This window comes from Anabrus simplex, chromosome 2 (assembly GCF_040414725.1).
Source record: "Anabrus simplex isolate iqAnaSimp1 chromosome 2, ASM4041472v1, whole genome shotgun sequence".
In the NCBI taxonomy this organism is placed as follows: Eukaryota; Metazoa; Arthropoda; class Insecta; order Orthoptera; family Tettigoniidae; genus Anabrus; species Anabrus simplex.
Genome location: NC_090266.1, coordinates 709578813 through 709591125, shown reverse-complemented (window position 1 = coordinate 709591125; position 12313 = coordinate 709578813). Strand labels below are relative to the sequence as shown.

Genomic DNA, 12313 nt, shown 5'->3' with positions numbered 1-12313 from the left:
TCTGAATTCCAATCACATTTCCTACCCTTGAATTAACTACTTGACTTATTCTATTAAACATGTTTAGGGTCGCTCTCTTCCTGCAGTCAACCACCAACCCCTGCACTTGATTATCTTTCACCCTTTTTATAGTATTCCTCCAACACACTTCTTTCCTCCTTTCCCACTCCTTCCCCCAATAGTTTCCTAAACCCAACCTATCAATAATGCTTTTAACCTTACCTATCCAGTATTGCCCAAAATTACTTTTATTTTGGTGCTGGTAAGCCATGTGCAGGAGTAGGCCACCCCCACCTTTTTAATCTTCTCCAATAAATCAACACTCTCTTTATAATATCGACATCTATGTAGTCATTACAAATAACTCTAGCAGCTGCATTAACCGTGCGCTCGGGAAGGCCCATTACAATTTTACTAAATCTCCTAACTATATGATTTAGTGTATCACGTTCTCATTCAAACCCCCTCCCCCAAATTTCTGCTCCATATAACACCCTGCTTCCTACCACTGCCTTAAACACTATTCTCTGAATATTATAGTCAATACCCGGGAATTTATTTTCCAATGTCCTTATACCTGAAAGTGCTGCTAAACCCTCCACTTTGCTTCCTTAATTTCTTCGGACCAGTTAGCATTCCTACTTATAAAAACACCCAAGTACTCTAGTTTATCTGCCTCGTCCATTTCCTCTCCTTTTATCACCCATTTCTTTTTTGCCTCCCTTTTCCTACTTTCCCTGCATACCATCACCTTTGTATTATTGCTATTTATTCTCAACGAACCTGGTACTCTGATACCTCGTTTATACACTTTTTGTAAACCCCCTCCTATCAGCGTTATCAATAAGACATCATCTGCAAATATAAAGCCTGGGATTTCTTGTTATCCCAACACAGGACAGGTCCATTTCTCCTCCCCATGACCGCCTAATATGTAATTTATAAATATCAAAATTAGAATTAGAGATCATTTATAACCGTATTTCAAACCTCTATTTGACTCAATTAAACAACTTACAACCCCTTCGTCTTCTAATGCTGCAATACACTTCCTCATATATGGCCTCAATCACACGTCTCATCTTTTTTGAAATTCCTACCCTCCCCAATCTCTCAAACAGCGACCTCCTATTCACTGTATCAAAGGCCTTTTCAAAATCATACGCTGCTATATACACATTCCTTCCTTCCTTCCTTCCTTCCTTCCTTCCTTCCTTCCTTCCTTCCTTCCTTCCTTCCTCACATATTTATCTATTATTGTCTTAACTATTATTACATTATCCATCGGCCTCTGTTCCTTCCTAAAACCACTTAGGTAAACCGATAGTATGGGAAACTCTTCCGCCCAGTTTCTCAACCTGTTCGTTAATATGCCCGTATACACCTTACTCAATGAGTCCAATAAAGTTATGCCCCTTTTAATTACTAGGATTATTCCTTACTCCTTTCTTTTTATACATTTCACATATGATACCTTTTTGCCACTCCTTCGGACATGTGGTACCTTCGAATACCTTGTTAAATAATTTGACTATACTCTCCCTCATCAGGCTATTTTACTGCTTCTTTCCAAAATAAATTTCTTATTCCATTCCCACCACTGCTGCCCTACTTTTCGCTTTTCCTAACACTTCCAACAACTCTTCCCTTGATATTTCTTTATCCAACTCAAAGCTCCCTATTACTATCTCACTCCCGATCTCCTTAGCAAATTTCTCTTCCTTCCACCCATCCTTCCCTCCTAAAAGTTTACGAAAATATTCCACCCATGTTTCATAGCCAATTTTATGTTTTACATAATTCTTCTCCCCCTGTTAATTCTGTTTATTCTCTCCCATACCTTTTTTCCTTGCTTATTTTCACAATCTCTGTTAATCGCCTCTGTTTGTTCCCTCTTCCATAACTTTTTCCTTTCTATTAGTTTTCCCTTGTACTCTCTCCTTAACCTACAAAAACCTCCCTCTCTCCACTCCCCCCATGATTCCTGAACTCTCTTAGCGCCCTCATGACTACTTTCCTCAATTTCTTGCACTCCCTATCGTACCATCTCTCTGCCTCTTCTTCCTTTCTCCCTATCCTTATTTTTATCACTGATACCCTCGTAATGGGATATTCTAGTAGCTCTACAGTCCTATCCACATTATTACATCTCAAGGCTACTTTGCACTCTGCCTTAATAATTTGGAAATCATTTTCTATATAATTATCTAACTTCAATTTTACCTCCTCTGTTCATTTATATTTGGTAAGTCTCATACCCTTTTCTCTACCACTACTTCCTAGTCCCTCCCCTTCCCCATAATCCATTCTCCTCAGGTTTATAAGTACCGAGGCATGGTGATATTCAACCCTGTCAACAACCTAACTTATTCCTGCCAACATGTCCTCTGAGCTGATTACCAAAGCAATTGCACTACCTCCTAGCCTCGTAAAGTAAGTCAACTTTACTTCCCTATCCCTAGTCCACCATCCATTCAGAACGCACAGATTACCTGCCGAACATACAGTTCCAGCAATTTCAGCCATAAAATTTCTCCCTATATCTTCGCTCCGTCTCTCTCCCCTCTTTACTTCCTTCCCCTCTTTGTTATATACTGAACTTAAACCACCTATTCTTGCATCCAGTCTCCCATCAATATCATCCCATCCCCCTCATACTTCTCACTGATCCCACTAATTTCGTCTATCAGCTCCTCGAAAAACTTTCATTAGCATATGCCGATCCCCTCGGATGGTTATATAGAAAAGCCAGGCATACCGCTTTTGCATACCCACCTCCCATTTTAAAGCTAATCCAAATCATCTCCTCCGTCTCATTTTCTATTTATTTAATTAAATCACATATTTCTTCCCTTACTGATAATGTTATCCCCCTGGATTTCTTCCCACCTCCCCTGTTTCCTTTTCGTTATGTTCCTTACCACAAACAACAACTACTTCTAACAACGTCTCCAAAAGGGCCACAATATCAAAACTCTCTACTAATTTTACCACCTCCCCGTTACCCAACTTGCTTATCACCCCTTCAGTTTTTACAAAAGCTCCTACATCTCCCTTCCCACACTTATTCTTGTTTCCTTCTGTTACATTGGTCGACTTACTTCTTGTTACCCTCGCTCTTTCTCTTTCGGTTCCCATTTCATCCTTTCTGATAATTTTTCCACTCTCTTTACCCCCTTCTCCTCTTGCCCTTTATTTTTCTTACCCCATCGGTCTTTTAAACTTAAGCTTCTTCCCCTACCTAGTCTTTGTCGTCTTCTTCTTTCTTCTCATTCCACCACTCCGCTTGCGTGCGTCGGTTCAAAACCACCCTCCCTCGTTGCTATCCCCGTTACCTCTTCCTCCTCTGTGCACTGGACTTCGCTCACTTCCGCACTGCAATTCACTGCTCAGTCATCACAATCTGAACTCGTCTCGACCTTACTTTCTCCTTCACCAACCAATTGGTCCCCAACCTGCTGATGTTTCCCATCCATTTCCTGTGGATTGTTCACCGACCACACACATGAACACCATCCCTTCCCAATGATCAGCTGCTGACCTCTAACATAAGCTCTCAGGCCTTTCTGCCTAGCCACCCATAAATGTTTCCTTAAAGTGATAAATTCTTTACTTGCTTCAATGCCCGTATCACTCTTCAACCACACTTCCTCCCCTGTTAAGTTTCCTGCGTTCCTTAGCACAATATCGCCATCAGGGTGGATAACAGCGAAACTTTAACGGGTCTGTTGCCCTCTCTTTTCTCTATTCTATACACATTATCAATGTCCACCCCACTAAACTTCATTTTGTTTTGCACCACATCCACCACCTTATACACTAGATCCACTTTCTTTTCTTTCACACCTTCTTGTATTCCATAAATAAAAATATTCTTCCTTCTTCGGTCCTGATAACCATTAGCTCCTTCCCTCTTCACCTTAACCAGCTCCTGCTCCACAGTATTTGTATCTCTTCTTTATTATTCTCCACCTTCACCTTGAGCTCTTTCATTTCCTCCTTGATGCTCTGCTTTATATCCTTTGACTGCTCCTTTATCAGCTCCCTTACTAGTTCCGTTTGATATGCCTCCTTCACCACCTCCTTTATTGCCTCGATTCCTTCCCATCCAAGAGAACCCACTGGGGCTGGACCTGGATTCACCTCCACATCCCCTATTGTTAGCAACACTACCACCACCACTGCCACAAGCAGCGCTGCCAGTATCCCCACCTTCCATCCTTCATCTTCTTCCTTTTTTAATCTTTACTCTTCCATCTGCTCTGCCAGCTTCCTGTCGCAGCCCTATGTCACTTCATCCCCGACCTCGTATCAGTAAACCAGTAAATACAATAACCTATTCAAACAAACAAACAAACAAACAAACAAACAAACAAACAAGATATCTTAATTATTCAATTGGGTGTCTCCACTTCTACGAGCTCTAAATAATAATATGTAACAGGCCCTTAAAAAGAACCAGTGGTCTCAAAAGCTGCTTATGGTGTGGATGACAGCAGTAAAGAGATTATTTTCATTGTTTACTTTATTTAACATTTTGGGTTTTACACTCTAGATCTTTGAAAACAGTTGTTTACGTGTATAAATTCTTCCAAAAGAAGGAATACATATTCAGAACATTCAAACACATTTATAATACTAATCCTTTGAATATATTTGTAAAATATATCAATGATCTAAACGTCACATGTAATTTAATTTATCTTCCAATGTAAGTAATAATTTATTTCAAAATGTGTTTAGAACTTCGCTCACAGGCCACAAGGTCACAAGAGACTGACGATTTCGTTATACGTTACATAGTCGTCTTGAACTATTCAACTCCTAACTCTGTTTCTGACAGTTTTAGATTAACGTTAAAACTACTACGTAGAATGTAATTATTAAGAATTCATACTCACATCACTGTACTCTTTGTCAAGCTTGTCCGAATCAAGAATGAAGTCGGGATAACCTATGCGCAACTTCATAGCATCCACCTTCGTAGTAGCACGTTGCTTGGTCTTCTCATCAAGCCAAGTAGTTTGTTCAAGAAGTTCACGAAATGACTGCATTATTCCTTCTGTCATATGTAGTGTCTGAAAGTACAAACATATACGAATAAAATACATCAATTCTAAATTATTTTAACTTCAATATCGATCACTTGACGAATAAGTAAAATTGTAAACATTATATTCATCCTTCTGCTCCTCGAGTTAATTACCGATACACTAAACGGTAAAGCGCTGTCTAGAGGCAAAGCTATAAATGCAGTATAGTTGGAAACAACCATAAATAGAACAGTAAAAGTATTTTATAGTACACGTATTCAGTTTATAAATACGTTCATTCAAGTAAGCTATATCAATGAATTCTGTGATATCGACATTGTTCCATAATTAACATGTAATACAGGAACAGCCCGAACTACGCCACAAATATAGATGAAATCTCAATGAACAAATCTATTTATCTCAGACGTGACGCAATGTGATTTAATACTACGCGTGAAGTCCGCCTCTGCGGTGTAGTGGTTAGTGTGATTAGCTGCCACCCCCGGAGGCCTAGGTTCGATTCCCGGCTCTGCCACGAAATTTGAAAAGAGGTACGAGGGCTGGAACGGGGTCAACTCAGCCTCGGGAGGTCATCTGAGTAGAGGGGGGTTCGACTCCCTCCTCAGAAATCCTCGAAGTGGTTTTCCGTGGTTTCCCACTTCTCCTCCAAGCAAATACGGGGATGGTACCTAACTTAAGGCCACGGCCGCTTCCTTCACTCGTCCTTGTCTATCCCTTCCAATCTTCCCATCCCCGACAAGGCCCCTGTTCAGCATAGCACGTGAGGCCACCTGAGCGAGGTACTGGTCATTCTCCCCAGTTGTATCCCCCGACCCAAAGTCTCACGCTCCAGAACACTGCCCTTGAGGCGGTAGAGGTGGGATCTCTCTCTGAGTCCGAGGAAAAAACTGACCCTGGAGGGTAAACAGATTAAGAAGAAGAAAATTACGCGTGAACAGTTTCTAGAATGGATAATGACGCCGACATTTATTTTGCTGGAATATTTTTGATATTTCATATTTATACTAAATACTGCAAGTCACGCCATTATTGGCATTAATTCTCTGGCGATCCTAGGATTTCTTGCACAGAAATTACAAACCAGATACATTAGTTGATGGAGTAATGGAAGATTTAGGATTTAACGCGACTGGGGGAGTTTTCTGGAACCGATTACCTGGTATGAAAATGACCCCGTATTATACGCTTTTCTAAGAACATCGTTAGTAGTTAGTAGGACGTAAAGCCAATAACGTAATTATTGTTATTAAGATTATCGCACCGGGCGAGTTGGCCGTGTGGTTAGGGGCGTGCAGCTGTGAGTTCGCATCCGGGAGATAGTGGGTTCGAACCCCACTGTCGGCAGCCCTGAAGATGGTTTTCCGTGGTTTCCCATTTTCACACCAGGCAAATGCTGGGGCTGTACCTTAATTAAGGCCACGGCCTCTTCCTTCCAATTCCTAGGCCTTTCCTATCCTATCGTCGCCATACGACCTATCTGTGTCGGTGCGACGTAAAGCAAATAAGCAAAGAGTATCGTTAATATAGGCCTACATCTCTTTGTTAGCCCACCTGGTGGTCATGATCGTTAAGGTTAGCCGATTCGAATCCCGTTGTTTGTAAACATATCAGAACCGGGCGAGTTGGCCGTGCGCGTAGAGGAGCGCGGCTGTGAGCTTGCATCCGGGAGATCGTGGGTTCGAGCCCCACTGTCGGCAGCCCTGAAGATGGTTTTCCGTGGTTTCCCATTTTCACACCAGGCAAATGCTGGGGCTGTACCTTAATTAAGGCCACGGCTGATTCCTTCCAACTCCTAGGCCTTTCCCATCCCATCGTCGCCATAAGACCTATCTGTGTCGGTGCGACGTAAAGCAACTAGAAAAAAAATAAAACATATCAGAATATTGGCCGGTACAGTAAGAGAGATGGTGGTATGCAATTTCAAAACACTGGATTGCGTGCCAAACGCCTGGATTAAATTACAAACCTCTCCGCAGTGCTCATTTGGAGTGAGGGCCTATGAGGCTTCTGACGGTGATTCGTCCGTCGGACGGTGACGTTAAGCCTTAAGCAGACCCCTTGGTGTTATTCGACAGGAGTAGGCTACGTGCCGACTCCGGTTTTCACCCTCTCGCTACCTTATCTTCATCATCATCATCATCCTACATCCATACGCACAGGTCACCTACGGGCATCAAATAGGATGACCTGCACCAGGCAAGCCGAACATTTCCTCGGATACTCCCGGCACTAAAAGACATACTACGGTAAATAATTACGTCTCTTCCTTCCAGCTTGATCACGAAGTACTTACGTCAGTTTTGCTATTTTCATCAAAGTATTTCTTCACGAACATAGCTCCAACAGCCATTCCCATGTTGCTGTTGACTTGCCCCACACAATTCTTCCAACGAGGGGGAGACGTTTCCCTCCCAAACAGTATGGAGTAGAACTGCTGTTTAGCCTCCTCAAATCTCTCGTCCAGATTGTTGATGCGATGTCGGACAAAGCGCCAGAGCATGTAGTTCGCTAACGTCCTGCAGGGAGGCAAAAAATAAAACACCAGAGATCAGTCGTCTTATTTACCTAAAGAGGATTTGAACTGGACAACTCATAAACAACACTAGAGGTCAGTACTCTTATTTGCCTAAGGGTGGTTTAAATCAGAACACTCATAAACACCACAAGAAGTCAGAACTCTTACTCGCCTAAGGAAGATTTAAACCAATCAACTCATAAACAACACCAGAGGTCAGTACTCTTATTTACCTAAGGAAGGTTTGAACTAGACAACGCATAAACAACACTAGAGGTCAGTACTCTTATTTGCCTAAGGGTGGTTTAAATCAGAACACTCATAAACACCACAAGAAGTCAGAACTCTTACTCGCCTAAGGAAGATTTAAACCAATCAACTCATAAACAACACCAGAGGTCAGTACTCTTATTTACCTAAGGAAGGTTTGAACTAGACAACGCATAAACAACACTAGAGGTCAGTACTCTTATTTGCCTAAGGGTGGTTTAAATCAGAACACTCATAAACACCACAAGAAGTCAGAACTCTTACTCGCCTAAGGAAGATTTAAACCAATCAACTCATAAACAACACCAGAGGTCAGTACTCTTATTTACCTAAGGAAGGTTTGAACTAGACAACGCATAAACAACACTAGAGGTCAGCACTCTTATTTGCCTAAGGGTGGTTTAAATCAGAACACTCATAAACACCACAAGAAGTCAGAACTCTTACTCGCCTAAGGAAGATTTAAACCAATCAACTCATAAACAACACCAGAGGTCAGTACTCTTATTTACCTAAGGAAGGTTTGAACTAGACAACGCATAAACAACACTAGAGGTCAGTACTCTTATTTGCCTAAGGGTGGTTTAAATCAGAACACTCATAAACACCACAAGAAGTCAGAACTCTTACTCGCCTAAGGAAGATTTAAACCAGACAACTCATAAACAACACCAGAGGTCAGTACTCTTATTTACCTAAGGAAGGTTTGAACTAGACAACGCATAAACAACACTAGAGGTCAGTACTCTTATTTGCCTAAGGGTGGTTTAAATCAGAACACTCATAAACATCACAAGAAGTCAGAACTCTTACTCGCCTAAGGAAGATTTAAACCAATCAACTCATAAACAACACCAGAGGTCAGTACTCTTATTTACCTAAGGAAGGTTTGAACTAGACAACGCATAAACAACACTAGAGGTCAGTACTCTTATTTGCCTAAGGGTGGTTTAAATCAGAACACTCATAAACACCACAAGAAGTCAGAACTCTTACTCGCCTAAGGAAGATTTAAACCAGACAACTCATAAACAACACCAGAGGTCAGTACTCTTATTTACCTAAGGAAGGCTTGAACTAGACAACGCATAAACAACACTAGAGGTCAGTACTCTTATTTGCCTAAGGGTGGTTTAAATCAGAACACTCATAAACACCACAAGAAGTCAGAACTCTTACTCGCCTAAGGAAGATTTAAACCAATCAACTCATAAACAACACCAGAGGTCAGTACTCTTATTTACCTAAGGAAGGTTTGAACTAGACAACGCATAAACAACACTAGAGGTCAGTACTCTTATTTGCCTAAGGGTGGTTTAAATCAGAACACTCATAAACACCACAAGAAGTCAGAACTCTTACTCGCCTAAGGAAGATTTAAACCAATCAACTCATAAACAACACCAGAGGTCAGTACTCTTATTTACCTAAGGAAGGTTTGAACTAGACAACGCATAAACAACACTAGAGGTCAGTACTCTTATTTGCCTAAGGGTGGTTTAAATCAGAACACTCATAAACATCACAAGAAGTCAGAACTCTTACTCGCCTAAGGAAGATTTAAACCAGACAACTCATAAACAACACCAGAGGTCAGTACTCTTATTTACCTAAGGAAGGTTTGAACTAGACAACGCATAAACAACACTAGAGGTCAGTACTCTTATTTGCCTAAGGGTGGTTTAAATCAGAACACTCATAAACACCACAAGAAGTCAGAACTCTTACTCGCCTAAGGAAGATTTAAACCAGACAACTCATAAACAACACCAGAGGTCAGTACTCTTATTTACCTAAGGAAGGTTTGAACTAGACAACGCATAAACAACACTAGAGGTCAGTACTCTTATTTGCCTAAGGGTGGTTTAAATCAGAACACTCATAAACACCACAAGAAGTCAGAACTCTTACTCGCCTAAGGAAGATTTAAACCAATCAACTCATAAACAACACCAGAGGTCAGTACTCTTATTTACCTAAGGAAGGTTTGAACTAGACAACGCATAAACAACACTAGAGGTCAGTACTCTTATTTGCCTAAGGGTGGTTTAAATCAGAACACTCATAAACACCACAAGAAGTCAGAACTCTTACTCGCCTAAGGAAGATTTAAACCAGACAACTCATAAACAACACCAGAGGTCAGTACTCTTATTTACCTAAGGAAGGTTTGAACTAGACAACGCATAAACAACACTAGAGGTCAGTACTCTTATTTACCTAAGGAAGGTTTGAACTAGACAACGCATAAACAACATTAGAGGTCAGTACTCTTACTTGCCTAAGGGAGGTTTAAATCAGAACACTCACAAACAGCACCAGAGGTCTTGGCTGACTGGTCGGCGTGTTGGTTTTCGGGTCGTTCACCCCGGGTTCGATTCCCAGATAGGATGGAGATTTCGGCTCTGTATTGTTAATTCCTGTGGCTTGGAGATTGGGTGTTTGTGTTGGTATTAATATACTACTTCAACTGAATGCAACACATTTCATTACAAACCACCACAGGATCCTGCAATAGTTAATTCATACCTCCATAAAGGGTGTCATGAAAAAAGAAGAAGATTATTCTCTACTAAGGATTATATTCACTGAGTTGGATAGTTAGTTTTTTTCAATTTGCTTTACGTCGCACCGACGCAGATGGATCTTGTGGCGACGAAGGGTTGGGAGGAGGGGGCTCGGGGGCGGCCGTGGCCTTGATTGGGGGGCGTCCGAGGCCTTGATTGGAGTGCAGCCCCGGCGTTTGCCTGGTATTGGAGTGGGAGGCCACAGGGAGCCGCCTTCGGGGCTGCCGGTGGTGGGGCTCGGGCCCGCTGTCCCCCGGATGCGGCTCGTGGCTCTGCGCCCCTGGCTGCGTGGTCAGCTTGCCCGGCACTTTAATGAAGGTTTAAATCAGAACACTCATAAACAACACCAGAGATCTGTACTCTTACTTGCCTAAGGGAGGTTTAAATCAGAACACTCATAAACAACACCAGAGATCAGTACTCTTAATTTCCTAAGAGAGGTTTAAATCAGAACACTCGTAAACAACACCAGAGATCAGTATTCTTAATCGCCTAAGGGAAGTTTAAATCAGAACACTCGTAAACAACACCAGAGATGATCAGTAGTCTTACTTGGCTAAGGGGGGGGGGGTAAATGAATACACTCATAAACAACACCAAAGATCAGTACTCTTACTTGCCTAAGGGAGGTTTAAATCAGAACACTCATAAACAACGCCAGAGATCAGTACTCTTACTTGCTTAAGGGAGGTTTAAATCAGAACACTCATAAACAACACCAGAGATCAATACTCTTACTTGCCTAAGGGAGGTTTCAATCAGAACACTCATAAACAACACCAGAGATCAATACTCTTAATTGCCTAAGGGAGGTTTCAATCAGAACACTCATAAACAACACCAGAGATATCAGTACTCTTACTTGCCTAAGAGGGGTTTAAATCAAAACACTCATAAACAACACCGGAGATCAGTACTCTTACTTGCCTAAGAGGGGTTTAAATCAAATCATGGTTAAATCACGCAAGAGATGACTCCACTTCATTGAAAATGTGTCCTTCATCTTTTTTGTAGGGAAGTTGATTATGAGGTAAGTGCTAACTTCATCTTTTTTTTCTTCTTTAACCGTTTACCCTCCACGGTCGGTATTTCCCTCGGACTCAGCGAGGGATCCCACCTCTACGCCTCAAGGGCAGTGTCCTGGAGCTTCGGACTCTGGGTCGGGGGATACAACTGGGGAGGATGACCAGTACCTCGCCCAGGCGGCCTTACCTGCTGTGCTGAACAGGGGCCTTGCGGGGGGGGGGGGATGGAAGATTGGAAGGATAGACAAGGAAGAGGGAAGGAAGCGGTCGTGGCCTTAAGTCAGGTACTATCCCGGCATTTGCCTGGGGAAGTGAGAAACTACGGAAAACCACTTCCAGGATGGGTGAGGTGGAAATCGAACACACTTCTATTCAGTTGACCTCCCGAGGCTGAGTGAACCCCGTTCCAGCCCTCGTATCACTTTTCAAATTTCGTGGCAGAGCCGGGAATCTAACCCGGGCCTCCGGGGGTGGCAGCTAATCACGCTAACCACTACACCACAGAGGCGGACAATTGCTAACTTAATGAGATAAATTGTAAAATGGCAAGCTGTCAACTACTTATCGACAGGCTGATAAATATTAATCGACCTGAAATTTCTTATATGAATGTTATTTATTTATTGATACACACGCTATTTTCTTCACCAGAAAGGCTGCATTCTCGCAGTTACGTAAGAACGTATTGACGTATTGACGTATCAATAAATAACTAACATTCATATAAGAAATTTCAGGTCGATTAATATTTATCAGCCTGTCGATAAGTAGTTAACAGCTTTCCATTTTACAATTTATCTCATTTACATTATATATACCGAGCGAGTTGGCCGTGCGGTTAGGGACACGCAGCTGTGAGTTTCCATTCGGGAGATAGTG

General features: G+C 42.0%; 1 protein-coding gene across 1 annotated transcript in view; it reads right to left on the bottom strand.

The window, feature by feature from the left end:
- Positions 1-12313, bottom strand: part of LOC136863056 (neprilysin-4) — a 187023-nt gene that overhangs the window by 35209 nt on the left and 139501 nt on the right. The window contains exons 11-12 of the mRNA XM_067139384.2: positions 7351-7573; positions 4902-5078 (exon numbers count right to left, since the gene is read on the bottom strand). Coding sequence (XP_066995485.2) covers positions 4902-5078; positions 7351-7573 — 400 coding nt within the window. The remainder of the gene's footprint in view (positions 1-4901; positions 5079-7350; positions 7574-12313) is intronic.